Raw genomic sequence first — 19,482 nt, 5'->3', positions numbered from 1 at the left:
ATGGATGGCCGCGACTTCGCGCCGCCGCCGCCGCATCTGCTGCCGGAGCGCGGGAGCCTGGGCCACCGCAGCGCCGCCGCCGCCGCGCGCCTCGCCCCGGCCGGGCCGGCCGCGCAGCCCCCGGCGCCTTTCCAGCCGGGAAAGTACTTCGCGTCGCCGCTGCCCGTGGCTCCGCACACAGGTCAGTGCCGGCCGGCCGGGGCGGGCGCGTCCGGGGCGGCTTCGGTTTCACTTCCCGGCGCGGCCGGAGCGGCTGAGAGCACCGCGCGGGCTCCGGCCGCCCGCCGCCTCCTGCGGGAGGGTTTTCTCTTTCCTTTTTTTTTTTTTTTTTTTTTTTTCATCTGCGTTCTGCGTTCACCTCCAAGGTGTTCGGGGCCGGGCGACGCGGCCCTTCTCCTGCGGGGACCAACGGCTGCTGTGCCGGGGAGGGGGCCCGCCGGCGCGGAGGAGTAAATCCCGCTTCTATATAAAGCCCCGAAGCGCCAGGGTGAGAATGGGTTTGCAAGGGATGCGTTTGCTCTCGCCCCCGCCCCCGGCGTCCTGCGCCAGCCCGCGGGCGCGGCCGGAGCGGGCTTCGGTGCAGGCGAGTTCGCTCCACGAGGAGCGCGCGGGGCGCACGAGCGGCAGGGGCCGCGGAGCCCCCGAGCCCCCGGCCGGGCGTTGGGCTTCGCCCAGGGGGCACGGGCGAGGGCGGCCTGCGGGGAGCGCACGGGGTGGCCCGGCGTCCGTGCGCGCTCGCCCGGTCCGGAGCAGCAGAGGCTCTGCTCGCCGCCTCCCGGTCCCCGGGTTGGCAGTACCGGTTGTTATTGCTAGCTTGATGAACTGTGAATACTAATAAAATTATATCTGCTTTAATGGGATTACAATTAGCGTGTGGATTAAAACGGATGGCAGCGAGCGGCTGCGGGGAGCCGGTGGCCAGGGAAGGCAACCCGGGAGAAAAACGTAAATTTCCTAAAAATAAATAAGTGAGCCCGAAACACAAGCATCAAACCTCTGGACATTGCTAAATGACTCGCGTTCTGTCAGCGAGGACCCCGGCCGGTGCAGAGGTGCCGGGGCCTTCCCGGCCGGCGCGGCCCTGCCGCCTGTGCCTCTTCCTCTCCAGATTTACAACTGGGAGGAAGGTCCTGGCCTGAGAGACTGGGGACTTAAAAATACCCCCCCTCCCCGTGGTTATTAAGTGCGTCTTCCTGCCTGTGCCTGGGCGAGCGCCCCTCCCCCACCAGCCCCTCCGCACGGTGGGGGCACTGCCTGGCCTCTGCCAGGGCCCTTTGTGGGGTGGGGAGGCCGGCCTGCAGGGTGGGGGTGGGGAGGGAGCATCGCTGCCCCTCCCGTGGCTCGCTCTTGGGTCACAGCTTGGGGGGGGGGGCACTGACCCCTGAGGCTGCCTGGGCAGGGGACGTCTGCTGGGGAGGCCACGCTGGAGTCCCCTGTCCAGGTCACGGCTGCCCGCCCGCCCCCGCGCCCAGACCGAGGTGCCCCCAGTCAGGTGGGGACGCCTTGGTGGCCTGGACCTTTGTCTTGCTTTTTCTGAGTGTAGCCACGTGGTTTTCGGAGCGCAGGCCACAGAGGGCCGGGCCTGCGTCCTGCCTCGGCTGCTGCTGGCCTGGACCCTCGTGGGGGCCTGGGGAGCCCTGGGGAGGCTGGAGGGCCACGTGCCCCCTGCGCCTGGAGGACGCGGCCCTGTTGTGCGGCCGAGCGTCCAGCGGGAAGCCCCGGACCCCAGACCGCGGACCAGTGCAGAAAGGAAAAAAACTTGATTCAGTTACTTTATCTTGTTGACTTCGCGTCGTGTGTGTGGGCCTCCACACGGCCAGTGTGCCAGGTTTCCCCCCCTTTCCGAGGACGGCTTGGCCAGGGGCTTCCCCGTGTGCGGCTCCCACACGGGGCCGGACCCTGCTTCTCCGGCTGAGGGTTTCCCGCGGCGGCCGCTGGCCAGCACGTGCCTGCCGGCGGCCCCGGGAACCCCAGCGGGGACCGAGTTTGTGTTTGTCAAAATGAAAGTGCCGCCAGCCTCGTCCTGGCCGGCGCTGCTCCAGTAACCTTGTCACCAAAAGGTGCGAGAAAACGTTTGCAGCCATTATTTTTAGTGCAGCGTCAGATTCTGTGTCTAATGCAGATGGTCGGGAGCAAAGCTGTGAAATGGGGGGGGGCAACATCCAGGAGCACCCGCTGCTGGGGCCCCGCCCCTCCCCTCCCCCTCCCCCGCCCTTTGATCTGGAGGTGGCCCGGCCTCTCCCCCCTTCCGGCCGGCCCCTGTCTGGTGCATCTCTGGATGACCCCACGGTGCTGCCGCAGGTCTGGTCGCAGCCGTGGGGGGGCCCTCCCCGTCTCTGGTCGTCCCTGGGGTGTCAGCGCCCCCCACCCCGCTGTGGGGCTCCTGCTCAAAGAGCTTCCATCCAGAAACAAAACCAGGAAAGCCCTGGCTCGGGGAGGGAGGTCAGGTAGTTCCTAGCGCGTGGAGACCCCGGCGAAGGCGCCGCACCTCCTCCCTGGTGGTGGCGTTTTGTGTGTGTGGGGGGGATACATTTTCGTAAATACCTCATTAACTCGGTGACACGGTGACGCGCCGCCGTGCGGAGTCACCGACGTTAAGTAGGTGTGAAAAGAGTTGCTCTTCGAGGGCCGGGCCCACCCTGCTCCCCGGCTCCCGGCCACCGAGCCAGACATCAAAGCTCCGCCCGCGGCCGCCATCCCGGCTGCGTGTGGAATGCGGGTTCTCGCTCGCTCCGAGGGCCATGGTGCTGCCACCATGTCTGCCCGGGGTGGGGGGCGGTTCCCACCGGAGGATCCAGGTCACGTGGGTAATGAGGCAAATTAGTGTGGCGGAGCGGCCTGGTGTGCGGCGCACCCCCAAACGACGCCCGGCTATTCTTAGGCGTTCCGTCTCCCCGCCAGACAGGGTCCAGCAGCCCGCACAGACAGGACGCGACTCACGGGAGGCTGCGAGAATGACATGGGTGAGGCTAAAAATACCCCTCAGAAACACACATAAAAAAGCCAAATCCAACAACAGAACGAGCTAAAAATATTCCAGGCTTTGGCAAGGAGCACGGAGTTAAATAAATTATCCGAGAGCCATTCATGGGAGCGAGTTGACTTTCTCTCTTACGGGAACTTGGTTCAAGCTAATAAAAATAATAATTTACTAGCCACTGAGCTTTGCATGAGTTTAAATTTAATTGGTGGGGCTTCTGGCATTTGTCACTTCTTGGCGATTAGTGGGCTTGCCCCGGCCTGGGGCGGGGAGGGGAGGGGTCGCCGAGGCGGGGTCCCCCAGGAGGGAGGGGAGAGGCGGGAAGGGAACCTTCGAGGCTCGGCTGTTTTAATTTGATAAATGGTCGTACACCTTTAAGAGTGTGTTTTAACAATCAAGATACACTCCAGCAAGTTGATAGGATGTTCGCTGTCAACTTACATATGTCATCAGCGCGGCTGTGAGCATAAATAACGTGCCGTCGAGCCGCGCACCGGGCCTCCCGTGGCACCCGGCGGGCGGCACCGCTCTCCCTCCCGGAGTAGCACGGCAGCGGCGAGAACCTGGGGACTGGGTCTTGGGGGACCCCAGGGTCTCCCCACCAGGACAGGAGCCTCCTCGCGTGGGGGTCCTCCGAGGCGGAGCCCCGCCCAGGCGGCCTGTCCAGGCGGCAGGTGTCAGCGGGCTGCCGCTTCCCGCAGAGCTCGTCCTTGCCCCCGGCATGGGGTCCCGGTGACCCCCTTTTGTACTTTCCTGGGCTGCTCCCTGGCCAGAAGCCCACCTGCGTCCCTAGGACTACACTTCCCAGAATGCCCCTGGTCTGGCCTCAGGGTCTGAGCCACCGCCTGCATCCCTGTGCTGGGCCTGGCCCGGACAGATGGACAGATGGACTTCTCCCCCGGCCTGGACCCCAGCGTCCCCTTGCCCTTCCTCCTGGAAGAGGCCTGGATCCTCCCTCCCATAAGTGTGTGCAGGCCCCCACCAGGCCGTGCTCAGAGCAGCCTCGTGGTGGCCTGGTCGCCCCAGCCGGGGGGCACACAGCTGCTGCAGGCGTCCCTTCCAGGGCCACCCATGGCTCCATGGGCTGTGAGCGGCTTCCCCACACACGGCCGGCCCAATGGGTGTCTGTCCCTTGGTTGCTCCCCTTCTCCGCCAGGGAACAGCCCCCCTGGGGCTCCCCAGCCCCCGTTAACTCCTGGGGCCCGTTTCCCCCCACCAGAGTGACGGCGTACCCAGCCAAGCCCCAAGCTCCAGGCAGTGTGCGTGTCCACACAGCTGGGCGGGGAAGGCCTCGGGCATGGGGCCGTGCCGCGCCTCGGCTGGGCCCTGCTGCCGCCGACGTTTTTATGGGATAATATACCGTTTGGATCACGCAGACCTATTTGTCAGTGGGCTGCCCCTGGTGTGGTCGTATATAACACCACTGCCTCCCACGGCCCCGCCAGCAGCTGCCCCCGAGCACCTGGGGCAGGGTGGGTCCCGGGTGGTGGGGAGGTCAGCCCTGGGCCTGCCCCAGCCTCGGGCCTGGCGGGGAGGCGTCCGGGGCCCAGGCTGGGAGCCAGTGGCTGCAGCCGTCTGAGCCCTTAGGTGCCATAGTGGACCAGCCGGGGATCTGTTTCTGCAGGCTGACCTGAGACAGTGGACGGAGCGGACGGGGTGTCGGGCCCTGCCCCCCACGCTCTGGTGTCTGTGGGCTGGGGGCGTCGCTTCCCCGAGCGTTCTTGGAGGACCCCGGTGCACCTGGGACCAGAGGCAGCCCCCTCCCGTCTGTAGGCACAGGCATGGTTTTCTTTTCTTTCTTTCTTTCTTTCTTTTTCTTTTTTTTTTTTTTTTAAAGATTTTCTTTTATTCAAGAGTTAGAGTTACAGACAGTGAGAGGGAGAGACTGAGAGAGAGGTCTTCCTTCCACTGGTTCATCCCCAAATGGATGCAATGGCCGGAGCTGCGCCGATCCGAAGCCAGGAGCCAGGAGCTTCCTCCGGGTCTCCCATGGGGTGCAGGGCCCAAGCACTTGGGCCATCCTCCACTGCCTTCCCGGGCCATAGCAGAGAGCTGGCCTGGAAGAGGAGCAGCCGGGACTAGAACCAGCGCCCATATGGGATGCCGGCGGCGCAGGCCGAGGATTAACCTAGTGCGCCAGGGCGCCGGCCCCACAGACCTGGTTTTCAGGAAGTTTCCAGAGTGGGGGAGGCAGCGGAGTTGTTTGTGCTTTCGGTAGAGGCCTGTGAGCGCGGGCAGGGTCCCTGGCAGGGGCAGCGCTGGGGGTGGCTTGTTGGGGCGCCCCACCGCGGAGGAGAGGATCGACGGCCGCGTGAGCTGAGGAACGAGCCTGCTGCAGGGGAGAGCCGGGGCTTGGGGCCCCCCCTGCCCGTCCTGGGGTACTCGGAGGACTTCCTCTCTCTGCTGTAACGGCTCAGGGGACAGGCGCCGTGGACAGGCCAGAGCAGGCCACTGGAGGCCAGCGTGCTGGGAGCAGAGCTGGGTGGGGGCGGGCAGACCCCGGGAGGACGGGGCAGGGGGCTGAGCTGAGTGGACTGGGGACAGCCGCACCAGAGACCCCAGGGACCCGAGCTGCGCACGGGTGTGGGTGGGCGTGGCGGCCAGCAGGGAATCTGGCCAAGTTGTGCCCCCTGCGGGACAGCGGCCCAGGGGGCACTGGTCACGCCCACGCACACCCATGCACACCCTGGAACCCACGCTCACAGCTGGCGGCCGAGGACTCCGATTCCTGCAGCCCCGCACAGGAAGAAGTGTGTCCCTCTGCGCTTCCTGGCCACCTGTTCCGCCCTTCAGCCCCTGGCTGCCCGCCCGAGGGAGTGGGTGCAGGAGCCTGGTGACCCCGCAGGGCACCCCGCCCCGTCGCTCCTGTAGCTACAGAGCCATCCGGAGCCTCCGCTGAGCTTGGCTCTGCGCTGTGGGAGCTCCTGCTTTGTGTGCCTTCCCACATCAAGTTCAAGTTCACACAGAGGAGCCCCCTGAGCCCTCCTGCAGGCGTTGAGTCAGCCGCAGGCCTGGCCGTGGGACTCTGCTGTCCCTGGAGGTCCCCAAATACTGAGCCACCCCGGTCACTGGGGCCCCCACCTCTCAGCTGCCCCCAGTCCCTTTTCCCGGAGTTCTGGGCAGGCTCTGAAGTCCCAGTGCCCGAACCCGGTGGGCATGGCCACTCAGACCACATCCCCTGACCCCTGCTCTGTGCTTCCTGGGGCTGCCCCAGGGGATGGCCAGGGATGGCCATGGACTCCAGGTACTCGGGCGCCTCTTAGGCGATGAAGGGAAGAGGCCTCACGGCCCGACCGCACTGCGAGTCTGCCCTGAGCAGTGGGGTCTCCCGGCCCTGGCCCCCGCCACCAGTTTGCCACCGAAGGCGTCGAGTAGCTGCAGGCTGGCCGCCCTGACCGTGTGCCTGGGGCTGGTGCCTGTCCCCCACCTGGGCCCCCTCTCCTGTGAGATGGGGGTGTCCTCCTCTGTCTGCATGCCCCCCAGGGCTGGGCCAAGCTGCCAGCTGGCCTCCCTTCCCCTGGAGGCTGGCGAGAGTGTCTAGACTGGGGTGGTGTGTGCACACGTGTGCAGGCGTGGGAGGCTCCTGAGCCACCCTCACCCTGGAAGGACTCCAAGGGGGGCTTGGGGGAGCTGCCTTAGGAAGCAGGGTGGAGCGACCCTGACCAAGCAGGGATGGGGGAACCCATGGGGGACGTGGGGCCTGCCTGGCCAGGGCTGTATTGCCGTCGGGGGTTCGAAGGCCACCAGTGCTGCCGTCAGGAGGTGTCAGCTAACCAGGCCGCCAGGCAGGCGCACACATGGCCAGGGGGTGTCGGGGGTGCCGTGGCGGAGCCGCCTGACCCCAGAGAGAGCCCGACCCCTCTGGAGAGTCGCTGTGCACCCTGCCATGGCGGAGGGACCTGGCTGGGCCAGGACCCAGCCCTGGGATGTGGCTCGTTTCCTGTCTGCTCGGTGCCCAGGCCCCAGCAGACCCCCTGACCCCCGGGTGTGGCCCCAGCAGGCCCCCTGACCCCCGGGTGTGGCCCCCTGACCCCTGGTGTGGCCCCAGCAGGCCCCCGACCCCCCTGTGTGGCCCCAGCAGGCCCCTGACCCCCTGTGTGGCGTCTGGCAGGGGCCAGGGCATGTACACTGGGGCCTGGAGAGGGACGGTGCACCTGCTGGCGTCAGTCAGGGGAGCCTCCGGGCTCGGCGGGGAGCAGGACAGCAGCCGTGCGCCTCTCCCTGGAGGCGTCTCCGTGCACAGGTGCCTCCGCCAGCACCCCCGGGGATGCCGGCTGTGCCGGGGAGGGGCCATGGCCCTGGAGACTGGTGTCGCCGGCTGCAGCACCGCTGCCTCACGCCCTTCACGCTGTGCTGGTTTGCTTCCTAGACCTGAGCCCCAGGCTCCTGCAGGCGGTGCCAGGCCTGGTTCAGGGCGTGGTAGCCCTCCATGGGGCCAGCAGGCAGCAGTGGTGGTCCCCGCCTGCCCCTGCTGGGCCTTTGCCTCTCGCTTCTAAGACAGGCTGAGGGTCCCAGCCTGCCGGAGGTGGAGTGGGACTTGGCGGGAGGTGGCCGTCCTGTGGTCTGGTCCTGGGAGCCTGGCTGCACACAGCTCTGCCCAGCACAGGCCTGGAGATCTGGGAGGCCGTGGCTGCCCCGGGACTGGGGGAGGTGCTGCTGGCAGTGGGCGTGGTCCCAGGGAGACCATCCTCCCTTCGCTGTCTCTCATGGGGTCCTGTGGCCTTGAGGCCTCTGTAGTCTGGCCCCTGGCTGCTGGACCTGGCACCAGGGGAGAAGCCACTTGTCACCCACCACATGCGCTGGCATGAGGGGGACCAGGACCGCGGCCCTGCCCGGAGGCTGTGTCTCAGGGAGCCTCCGAGGGTCCCCCGGGAGCAGCCCAGGCCGACCCAGGGGAGATGCAGCAGGTGAGCCCTGCTCCCTTCATTGCCTGAGAGACACTGAGTACCCTGGAGTCCCTGGCCGTCCCCGGCTCGCTGCTGGGTGGCCGGGGCAGGCGGTGGCTTTGGCTGTGCAACCCCGTGCCGTCTGCTGCGCTCTGCCTGCCGACCCCAGGTGCTTCCTGTGTCTTCCTGCCCCTGCGGCTCCTGGTCCAGCGTGGTGTCCACTGTGTCTGCCCCGAGCCTGTGGGTAGCCGAGGTGTTGATGCAGTGAGGTGGCCTGGGGGCTGATGGTGGAGTTGGGGTGTGCGGCCTGTGCCGTGGTCACCCCGGGCCGGGAGGTCACCTGTGGGCAGTCTGCCTGGAAACCAGGCCCTTTTTTGAGACATTTTACATCCCTTTGGGTATCCTAAAAATAAGCTTTTAATTTACTTTAAATTAATGTTAAAATTAAACCTAAATTAAATTGCAATGCTCCCTTAGACTAACCCTGAAGAGCCGCTACGACGATGAGGACACGCGGCAGGGGTGCTGGGGGCCGCCCTCGGCCAGGCCCAGGGCCCGTCGGGCGGGAGACGGACGCGTGAATGCTGCCGAGGCCTCAGCACCAGGCCTGGGCGGCGGAGAGTAGGGCTGGGCCGAGGGGACCAGGAGGCCGCTGCTGGCCTCGGGCATCCGCATCGCCGACTTCTCTGGCGCTGGGTGTCCCTGGGTGGCCTCTCCAGGCTCCCTTCTCTCTGCCCCCTGCCTCCCGGGTGCCTGTCTCCACCGGGTGTCTGCTGTCCAGCCAGCCCCATGTCCAGCCCAAGGCAGCAAGCAAGCACTACGTCCCTCTGCAGTCTGAGATCTGGGGCAGGGTCTCAAGGCCCCGCTGTGGGGTCCCCTTCCAAGCCCCTCTGGCTGTCATCGGCCTGGGGCAGCTCCCGGCCCCCAGCCCGCTTTCCGTCCCCCGGGGCTGCGACAGGTCCTCACTTCTGCGCTCTGCCCTGTGGCTGGAGGCCGGTCCCCTCGCTGCTCGCCGGGAGGGGCCTGGGGTGCTCGGCGCTGCCTCAGGCTGCCCGGCACGGCCACAGCGGCCCCTTCCCCGAGGCCTGCCCACTCCTGGTGCTGGCCACCCCCGGGACCGCCGCCTCTTTCTGCGAGGCCTGGCCAGGTTCAAGCTCCGGGCTCACCACACCTCTGTCCATTGGCCCTGGACACCGGGACTGGACCCTCCCCCCCCCACATTCCCCCGCCCCGTCCTCCATGTCCTGCCACACCAGCGTCCACCCCGGCACAGGGCCCCTCCCTGGCCAGGGCCCTGCTGTCCACGGCAGATGCCCGTTTTGTCCTACCCCTGGGAAGGGAGCCTGTTCCTGGACATGCCACTAATGGGTGGGGCCAGCTGGCCCCCAGAGCCCCACAGGCCGTGGGGACCACCAGGAGAAGGAGCACCAGGGTTGGAGTCCGGGGTGGGTGACGTGGTGGACAGGAGGTGACCGACATGTGAGCTGGGGGCGTTTCGTCGTCTGGATGGAACTTGGGCATGGCTCTGGCTCTGGTGGCCAGCCAGCCGCCTGCCGGTCTGGGCCGCTCTTTCTCTGGCAGCCCCTGGTCCAGCTGCCTGCCTGGGTGGGGTACTGGGTACCTTGTGCTCCCCTGGGTGCTCCTCCCCCGCTTGCCTTGAGCTCTGCCAGGCCCCAGGGCAGGTACAGTGTACCTCCCTCCCCTGGCCCGCCCTGGGTCCCCATGGGCGTGGGGAGCTGGCCCTGGGCCCGCTGGATGGATACCAGCATGCATCCAGGGGTCAGCTGTGGGCCTCTGGACCCGGGGAAGCCCTTGCTGCCCCCTGTGCAGCCCCAGCAGAGTCCCCGGCCGCCCACCCAGATGCGCCCTGCCCCCGCTGTGCCCCTGCTGGGCACAGACATTGTGACTGGGGGTGTGAAGCCCTCAGTGCCCTCCTGCCTCTGGCCCTGGGGCAGGGGGCCAGCAAGGGTGCGGGGCGGGGGGGCGGTCCTAGAGGGCCGGAGCCTGGGTCTCCCGCCAGGCTTCCCGTGGGCCTCGTGGCTGCCCCACCCCACACTATGCCCTGGCCTGGGCCCTTCGGCCTCCGTGTCCCCTCGTGGGAGGGCCTGGCAGGAGTAGCCAGGGGGTAGGAGGGGGCGTGGCCCCACAGGTGCCCCATCCCAGCCCCTCTGCCCCCAGGTGGGGAAACACCGGAGCCGAGCGGGCTGGAGGGGAGGCAGTGACGGAATTGGGGTCCCTGCCTCCGTCCTCCCCCCGCCGCCCCACCCTGCCCAGTGTCACCGTGCCCTCCTGTTTCCTCACCGTGAGCCCATGGGTGGCTGGGGGCGTCTCCACGGTCGCTGTGCCCCGGCTGCCAGGGAGTTACCCCACGAGGGGGCTCTGAGAGGACGCCGGTGTGAGCCGCCCGCCGTGAGGCAGGGGGCTGGGAGGTGAGAGCAGTGCAGGGGGCTGGCTGGGCCCTGTCACCCCTGCAGCCCCCTGGGGCTGCCCGGGGCCCCTTCTAGCCCCGCTGTCCCAGCGAGCCCCATGGCCAGAGCTGCCCCGCTCTCCCCTCTGCCACAGACCAGTCTCCGCCGCTTGGGTGCTGGGTACTGGGTGGGTGGGAGCCTTGTCAGGTGGAGTCGACTGGTGGGTGCTGAGATCCCCCCGCCCCCGAGCCGGCCCAGCCTCCAGGCCTCGGTGACTGGAGAGCCCAGGGCAGACGCGGTGCTCAGGCGGAGGAGGGGCCCCTGTCCCGTGGGGCTGGGGCGGCAGGAGAGGAGCTCTGGGGCTGGGGGCTGTGACCTCACTCAGAACCGCCTGTCCAAGGTGCAGTGTGGGGTGGGGGTGGCTGGGTCCCCGAGGATGTGCAGCCCCGGCCTCTGCCGGCTTCAGAGCCTGGGAGCGGTCGTGGGGGAGTCGCCACCTGCAGCCCCTCCCCGACCTGGGTGCTGGGGTCCACGTGTAGGGGAGCAGAGGCTCCCACAGGCTGCACTGGGACTCCTGGCCTTGCCCCAGGGCCACCCCTTCTCAGAGCGGCCATGTGGCACTGGACATGTGTGCACGCGTGTAACCCTGTGTGCGTGTCCTCACAGCGCAGTGAGCGAGCACTGGTCATGTGTGCACGCGTGTAACCCTGTGTGCGTGTCCTCACAGCGCAGTGAGAGCACTGGTCATGTATGCACGCGTGTAACCCTGTGTGCGTGTCCTCACAGCGCAGTGAGAGCACCGTGGTCATGTGTGCACGCGTGTAACCCTGTGTGCGTGTCCTCACAGCGCAGTGAGAGCACTGTGGTCATGTGTGCACACATGTAACCCTGTGTGCATGTCCTCACAGCGCAGTGAGAGCACTGGTCATGTATGCACGCGTGTAACCCTGTGTGCGTGTCCTCACAGCGCAGTGAGAGCACCGTGGTCATGTGTGCACACACGTAACCCTGTGTGCGTGTCCTCACAGCGCAGTGAGAGCACCGTGGTCATGTGTGCACGCGTGTAACCCTGTGTGCGTGTCCTCACAGCGCAGTGAGAGAGCACTGGTCATGTGTGCACACGTGTAACCCTGTGTGCGTGTCCTCACAGCGCAGTGAGAGCACCGTGGTCATGTGTGCACGCGTGTAACCCTGTGTGCGTGTCCTCAGTGCGTGTGAGTGGCCGTGTGTGCAGGTGAGTGATTGTGTGCTGTATGTTACATGCATGTGAAGTTCTGCGTGTGCCTGTCCTCGCGTGTGCACCTCCCGCGTCTGGGCCCGGCGGAGTGACCGTGTGCTCACTGAGGACGCTGCTGCCGCCTCGGCGCTGGGCGGCGCTGACCGCCCGGGTCGCCCTCCCCCACCCCCACCGCTTGCCCTGGCCGCCCTTGGGCGTGTGGGGACAGCAGGGGATGTCCTAGCCAGGGCCAGGGCTGGGAAAGCTGGCGGTGGGGAGGGGAGGGGAGGGCCCCTGTGTGCGCCATCGGGAGCCTGGTGGCCCTGTCCCCTGCCCTGGATGGCTCCTCTGACGGGATCCAGGCTGTGTCCACCCCCTGCCTCTCTCCCTCCTGGGCTGCCGGTGGCTCGGCCACAGAGTTTTCCTATTATGGCCTGAGCGGCGCTTCCTGTGGGCTGCCAGGGGCTTCTGGAAGGTTCTCTTGGGCAGGCTGCGGGGCTCCCCAGGCTGCCCCTTGTCCCTGGGCCAGGCCTGGCCCACGCCCACAGTCCCACATTCTTGGCCTTCTGTCCCCCATGCTGTGTTCCGGTCCCTTCCGCCTCCTGCCCCTGCTTTATTGCCTGTCCTGTCCTCTCCTTGTCCAGCTGCCTTCGTGAAGCTGTGGACAGTGGCTGGGCCGGGCTGGTGGCATCTCCAGGGCTATGGTGGTGGTGGTCAGGCCTGGGCCCAGCAAGGTGCCAGTGAGCAGAGCTGGACACCGGAGCCCTGGGGTGGGGGTGGGGCTGCCCCAGCTCCGAGCCTGTGGCCCCGTGGGGAGGGGGCTCCCGGGATGGCACAGGGCCCTGTGGTGTCTAAGGAAGGCCAGCCTGCTCTTGGTGGCGGAGGGAGGTGGACGTGGCCTCATGGCCTTCGGGTCTGAGGTCTGTGGGCGGGGGGGGGGGGGGCTAGGGTCCTGGGGCTGCCGTTCGGTGCAGGCTGGAGTTCACCTTGGACCCGAGTGAGCCTGGCTCTGCCCCTGATGCCCCCAACCTCCTGCTGCCAGGGGCCAGGGGCAGGCCAGCGCCGACTCCTAGACAGAGGTTCCTTGAGGCCCTGCCCGGCCTGTGTGTGGCCCCCGGGCTCTGCCCAGGCGTGAGCATGGCCTGCCCGTCGAGGTCCAGTCTCCGGTTGGGCAGGGTCCCAGAACGGCTCCTCCTAGCAGGGCCCAGTCTCCCCGGCCCGCCCCCTCCTCCGGGCAGCCCCATGGTCAGCATCCTACAGGAAGCCCAGGGCGTGGACTGGCTGCTCCCCCGCTCTGGGTCCCTGGAACGAGTGGAATGTGGGCAGGGCCCTGGTGGGCTGCGACCCTTCCGGCCGCCTCCCTCTGGGGCCCCCAGGCCGGGTCGTCCAGCTGTCGGGGGCCACCCCGTGGCTGCTTGGGAGGCTGGAGCAGGCGTTGGTGCTGAGCGGGCGGGGAGGGAGGGAGCTGGCGCGGGGAGGGAGGCCGGTGCCAGCAGCCGTCAGCTGGGCTTCCGGAAGCAACAGGAGCGCCGGGAGCCTGGGAAGGGGCTGGCTTCCCGGGAGCTGCTGCCGCCATCTCAGTGAGCACTTTTTTTTTTTTTTTTTTTTTTTTTTTTTTTTTTTTACAACCCATTTCACAGCTTCCAGAAAGGGAGGCCGCTGTCTCCCTGGCTCACTTAACTCAAAACAAATGCCTGTCACCGCGCCCAGCTCCCGCCACCCTCCAGCTCCCGCTGGCGTCCCCACGTGGAGCCGGGGCCTGTTGGGCGAGCCGGCCTCCTGCACGTCCCGGCACCCAGACCTGGCCTCTGGTGGGTCTCCTGGGGACACCTGGCAGGGGCCTGCCGGACAGGGTGGGGGGCTCTGTTTGCGTCTCAGCCCCACTGGCGCTCAGCACCCGCAGGCCGCCCCACACCTGTTGCTGGGCCACGCGGCGACACCTGTGTGCCCCGTGGGGCGTCAGGACTGGGCCCAGCCCCGCCCAGCCGTGCTCCCCACTGTCCGCGTTGAGGCTGCAACCTGGCTCCCTGTGCAAGTCCTGGGCCTTGGGCGGTGGCCACAGACTGGCCTCCCCGGGATGGGGCCTGCACCTGCCAAGCAGGGCCACCTGGGGGGTGTCGGTCACCCTCCCAGCGTGCTGGCTTCCGGAACATTTTCTCAGCCAGCCTAGTGCCTGGGCCAGGGCTCTGTGGTGTCCTGGGCAGAGCTGAGGTGGCCCTGGAACTGGGACCGGAGCCTGCCCTGTCTCGGCAGCGGGGGCGGCTGGCTGGGGACTGGTGCCCAGCACGGAACGGCCTGTCGGGCAGCAGCCACCCCGCCCAGCGTCAGGTCCCTGTCCTGGGAAAATTCTGGACGTGCTACCAATCTGGGATGGCGAGTAGGGGAGTGGCAGCCGGGCTGGCTTCGTGGTGGGGCCACGGTGCTCGCTGTTGGGGCTCCCTCAAACCCCCACCCACCCTTGTGCCTCGTCCCCGGCTCATCACGTCAGCCTGGGGGTCCTGGTGGCGTCCAGTCCGGGGGGAGCCCGGCGGCCTCTGCCCTGCGCGGGGCTCCCCGCTGTCCTCCTGAGCCGCGGTAACCACGGCACCCAGCAGGCAAGGGCCTTGCCAAGAGGAAAGCGCCTTCGGCCTAGTTCCCGGCCGGACTTGGCCCGCGAGGCTCTGGCCCTGGCCGGGGCCCAGGCAGTGCTCCGCTCCCAGGCAGCTGCCGCACCAGCTCTGGGGTTGGGGACTGGGGAGGGGGGCTGGGGGGCAGGAGGCCGTGGCTCCAACCTCAGAGGTCGGGGAGACAGCAGGGCAGGGGTGCTCTGTCCTGAGGTTTCCCGAGCTGGTAGGCGGGGAGGGTCTCAGGGAGCCGGCGGTCCCCTCCCCCACTGCCCCCTTGGCAGGGACAAGCAACCGACCGTGTGCCCAAACCAAGCTGGCAGCGCCCGAGGCGCCAGCCTATTGACCAGAGAGCCTCCTGGGGGTCTCTTCGGGTGCTCTGGGCCCAGGGACCCCTGTTTGTGGGATTGGGGCTCCCCCGGACACTGTCGGGGGTATGGCCTCAGGGGACCTACTCAGGTACCACGTTGGTGCTCTGTTCCCAGCACCAGAGGAGAGCAGAGTGGGGCAGCCCCCAGGAGTCCCTCCCCCTCGCCTCCCAAGCTCAGGGCCAGGGGTACCCAGGTGTACCCCAAGAGGCGGGTGGGTGTGGGGCACAGGGCGACCTCCTGGGAGTGCTCCCGTCTTTGTGGAGGGGGCTGGGGTGTCTGGGAGCCCCGCCCACAGCCAGCGTCCATCTCCTGAGGGGGCTTGTTGTCTTGAGCCCCCCCGGGGGACTCTGGGCTGCAGGCCTGCTCCCCCTGCCCGGGCCCCACGTGGACACCCCAGGGGGCCGCCCCCGCCTGCCTGTGGTGTGGGAGAGCTGAAGGTGTGGGGTTCTCAGGCCTGGATCCCGGGGAAGTCCTTCCTGGGGAGGAAGGGGCAGGCAGGAGGGACTTCCCTGGGAGGGGCGGGGGCGGGGGCCCAAGGGACGAGGCGGGCCTGGGCGGGGCTCACAAAGCGTCCAGCTCATCCCGCAGGCATGCCCCCAAGGGTCCCAGAGCCCGTCCAGCCCGTCCAGCCCGGGAGGCCGGCGCGGGCGCTGCTCGCTGGCTGGACGCCTGTGGTCTGGCCGGGGCCATGGCAGTCCCAGCCCTACTGTCCGGAAAGTCCCTGGCTCCCGGGCACCTCCACCGGTGTCCTGGGCCAGAACTCTCCCTCCTCCGACGGCCACGCTTCCTCTCCCTGCCTGTGGCCCTGGCCAGCACCCCAGCCCCTTCCTCTGTGGCTGGCGGTGTCTGGGAGAGGCCGCTCGCCCGGGCCCACGCTCCCACAGGCGGGCCCTGGGCTGGGAACTGGCGCAGCGCGGCGGCTGCCAGGGTCCCGTGGGGCAGCCCCTCCTCCCCAGCTCCCCTGGCCTTGCCAGCCCCCTGCTGAGTCACCCTCTGGGAAGCTGCCACGGGCAAGCCAGGCTGAATGAGGCATCGTAAATCCATGGCCCCGGCGGGAGCAGCTGCCCTGACTCACCTTGGGCTGGGCCTCGCGCTCGGCCCCACCCCTCCCAGTCCCCGGAGGGTCCCAGGCCAGGCTGTCTGCCCATGGGACGGGGTGACAAGGTGCAGTGCCAGAGAGCCCTGCCTGGGTGGGGCCCGCAGTGCAGCCCAGACCACCCACGGGGCGGCCCCGTGTGTCCAGCGTGTGCGAGAGCCAGTCGCCATGGCAACCCAGGGAGGCTCGCTCGGCCTGGCCTTGGCCGCTGGACTTGGGCACACGGCGGGCTGGTGGGCAGGCCGGAGGCTGGTGCTGCCCGTCTCCTGCCATGCTCCGGCACCACCAGGGAGAGACGGCGGCACGAGCCCCTGCCAGGCCCACAGAACTTCCGGTGTGTGTGTGTGGGGGGGGGTGAATCGCTGACCCTGGGCAGCCCTGAGGGGTCGTGAGCAGCGGGTCCGTCCAGTTCCGGTGCCCGTCCTCCCTCCCTGCGTCTCAGACTCCCCTGACTCAGTTTCTCCCCTTGCTCATGTGGCACTGGGGCCCCCCAGTCTGACGAGGGAGGAGCCTGCAGACCCCAGCCCAGAGAAAGGCCAGTCTCGCCAGGGCTGCCGAGGAGGGGCCGGGTCCCGGGCCCTGGGGGCAGACACCCCGCACGTCCTGGCACCTGCGGGGCCTGGCAGCTGCCCACCCCCTGGCCTGGGAGCCCAGGACAGGGTGGTGGCACCGAGCGGAGGGTCAGGGTGGTGGTGGCGGTGACGTGGTGGCACTCGCGAGGGTGTGCAGCAGTGGGGGGCCAGGACCCCGGAGGTGACCGTCAGGCCCCTGAGGGCAGGTGTTGCCGCACTGGGCCGAGGCTCCACCGCTCACCCTGGCTCCTGTGTCCACAGCCAGCAGCCGCTTGATGGGCAGTTCCCCGGCCGCCTCGTTCATGGGCAGCTTCCTCACCAGCAGCCTGGGCACAGCGGCCCCCTCGCACCCCAGCGGCCCTGCCTCCTCCCCCTCGGAGCAGACCTACCGCGGCCCCCACCCCGCCGCCTCCCAGATCTGGTTTTCCCACTCCCATGAAGGTGAGTCGGCAGCGCCCCCAGCGCCTGGGCCGGGCCAGATGTGCACTCCAGATGGGCCGAGAGGGAGTGGGGGCTGGGGCAGGGAGGGCTCTGGGGAGCCGGGAATGTGGAGCACAGCTGGGCCACACCCTCACCCCCAGACTCCGGGAGGCGTGGGCTCCAGATGGGCCGGCGGGCGGTGGAGCCGCAGGCTGTCATCCCTGGGCCGCGCCCGGGACAGAGGCCCTCCCAGGCCTTGGCCTCCCCAGAAGCCGGCCCCCGGGCACATAGTGGGTGCCTTACAGATACTTGTCCTGAGGCCCTGCCCTCCCCAGAGCCCCACCACATCCTGGGGAGGCGGCTCCTCCCAGGCAGGGGTGACCCCAGCAAGAAGAGGGGCCGGGGCCCAGCTCCCCACTGTTGGCTCGGCACCCGGCCGTCCCCCGCGGCATGGGAGGGGTTAAGGCCCCCCCACCCTGGCTGGCACGTGGAGAGGTGATTGCAGCTGGCGGCGGGCACGCAGGGCTCTCCGCTCCTGGCACCCGGCGCTGCGTAACTCACCGAGTGCCGGGCGGCGGGCGGCGTGTTTACAGAGCCCGGACCCACAGCGTGCGCCGCCCAGGTTCCAGGCAGGGAGATTAGCGCCCGGCACTGCTGGAAGCCGGAGAGACCTCTCTTTGTGCATCGAGAGAGGGGCTGTTTTCCAAGCAGGACAGGTGACGAGTGACAGTTGTTAAAATAGCCTGGGCTCTGGGCGCCCCGCGGGGTGCACGTGTTGGGCATTTCCTGGGCGGAGGGGGCCCTCGGCCCAGACTGGCCCGGCCCCCACTTCTGCCTCTGCACCCTGGCTCCTCCTGGACCTGCGGGGGGCTCCGCCACTGACCCTGGCACCCCACCCCCATCCCACCGCTGGTGTCTGCCGTGAGCGGAGGTGGTCGTCGGGGCAGAAGTGATGCTGCGGCCCCAGCCACAGGTGCAGAGGGCCTGGGGAGCCTGGGACGTGGCTCCTGGCGGCGGCAGCCCCTGGGCAGAGCCTAGGGCTGGGGGCTGTGCCCTCGCTTCCCCTCTGTGCCTCTGTGGGGGCCCCGCCAGCAGAGAGGGTGGTTTGTGGGTAGCACCACCTGCCCGGGGAGCCCCATCCCACCCCCTGGAGGCCTGCTGGGTGGGCGGGCGGGCGGGCACCAGCTCCTGGCAGCGCCGCAACGGCCTCCCACCACTCGTTTCCCGTGTGCCAACGGCTGCCTTGGTGGGGTCGCTGACAGCCCACCTGGGGCTTCCATGTTCCCACCCCGCCCGCTGTCCAGGGGATGTCCTGAGGGCTGGACAGTCCTGGACTTCTGGTGCGTCCTGGGAGCGTGCCTGTCCCTGACACAGCCCGGCTGCTGGCACCACCTCTGTGTGACCCCGCCGAGTCTGCCAGGCGGAGCTGGGGCCGGACAAGGGGAAGTGGACGCCTGCCTGGACCCCCGACCTCAGGACAGGACGTGGGGCCCACCCGGGGCTGAACTTGGGCTTGGGGGGCGGGCAGCGGCTCCTCCCTGCCCGGTCCCACCTAGGGGTGTCAGGGTTCCGGGCGCCCGAGGGCCACAGCCTCCTTTGTGGCCCGTGCCTCAGTTTCCCTGCTCTGGCTCCTTTCCCTGCCTGCAGCTGGGCTGTGGGGCCTGGGATCCCCTCTGCGGGGTTCCCTGCCCCCGCCCTCCGCCGTCTGCAGCCACGTGGTGCGTCCGGCGGTGCGGCCAGGGGCGGGCGGGCGGTGCGAGTGGCAGGCTGGCTGGCTGCCCTGGCAGCGTGCCTGGCTGCTAGTTTGACTGGATGCCAGCTGGCTCCCGCGTGCCGGGGCCCGCTTCTGGGCCATGTGTGCTCAGGGGGAGGGGCAGGGCGGGTGGGGGCACGCGACACGGCCTGAGAGGGGGCCACAGGCGCAGTGGGCTGCCTGGGCGGTCCCCTCCCAGGCCTGGCCTCACCCGGTCCGCGCTTCCTTGGCCGCCGGCAGGATGGCAGGGATACAGGGAAGCCAGGATGGGGCAGGCGAGCCAGGGTCCTGTTGGGGGGATCAGCCAGGTGACCCCACTCCAGGCAGGGCCTCCCAGCCAGCCGGAAGACCCCCCCACCTCGCCATCTGCAGGGCAGCCGCTGGAGCGGGGGCGGGACTTCCTGCATTCCCCCACCAGGACCAGCTGGGGCTTTGGGGGGGGCGCCCTAGAGGGGTGGAGCCACCCAGAACATCTGTCTGGGCCCGAGCTGAGCTGCCTGTCCAGTCCAAGTCCGGGATGTGGGCTCCACCTCTGGGGGACTGCCCCAGGGTGGGATGTGGTGAGCAGAGGTGACCAGTCACTGTCCAGCCAGCCCGTGCGGGGTGCGGGCAGGGCCCAGCCGGCCCTGTTGTCAGGGAGCCCAGTCCCCCCCCGCCCCCAGCTGCTGGCTGAGACCACCCACAGGGCTGATGAAAGGGGACGCTGTTCCTGGGGGCTCAGCTAGGGGAGCAGGAGCCGTGAGGCCCCCACAGCCGGGGCTCCTCCTCGTGGTCTCTCGTGCCACCTGGAGGGGAGCCGTGGGCGGCCGTGGGTGCACGTGCCAGCGCTGGCTGTCGCCAGGCCTGCCTCTGTCACAGCCACACCCGCCCCGGGGCCTGGCCGCCGTCCAGCGGGGCCGGGGCTGCACGCGAGAGCGGCCGACGGCTCCCAGTCCCGAGCCGCGAGCTTCCTTCGAGGCCTCAGGGCACATGGGGCTTCTCAGGGCTGGCGGGAGCCGGGACAGGTTCCCCCCACGCCCACCCACCATGGGGCCCAGAGGCCCCGAGTCCCCCGAGGTGGGGCCCCTGCTGGTGCCCCCCAGCAGTGGCTGTCCTTGCACGGCCATGGCACAGGCGCGGGGCAGCCTGCTGGGGAGGCCCCTGCTGCCCGGTCGCCTGGCCCTCCAGAGGCTCCTAT

General features: G+C 68.7%; 1 protein-coding gene across 1 annotated transcript in view; it reads left to right on the top strand.

Annotated features, from left to right (window-relative positions):
• BAHCC1 (BAH domain and coiled-coil containing 1) overlaps positions 1-19,482 on the top strand; it is a 42,966-nt gene continuing 23,484 nt past the window's right edge. The window contains exons 1-2 of the mRNA XM_062216126.1: positions 1-181; positions 16,394-16,573. Coding sequence (XP_062072110.1) covers positions 1-181; positions 16,394-16,573 — 361 coding nt within the window. The remainder of the gene's footprint in view (positions 182-16,393; positions 16,574-19,482) is intronic.

The sequence above is a fragment of the Lepus europaeus genome, chromosome 18 (assembly GCF_033115175.1).
Source record: "Lepus europaeus isolate LE1 chromosome 18, mLepTim1.pri, whole genome shotgun sequence".
Classification (NCBI taxonomy): Eukaryota; Metazoa; Chordata; class Mammalia; order Lagomorpha; family Leporidae; genus Lepus; species Lepus europaeus.
Note: the sequence above shows the minus strand (reverse complement) of the source record. Positions and strands in the feature narration are given on the sequence as shown.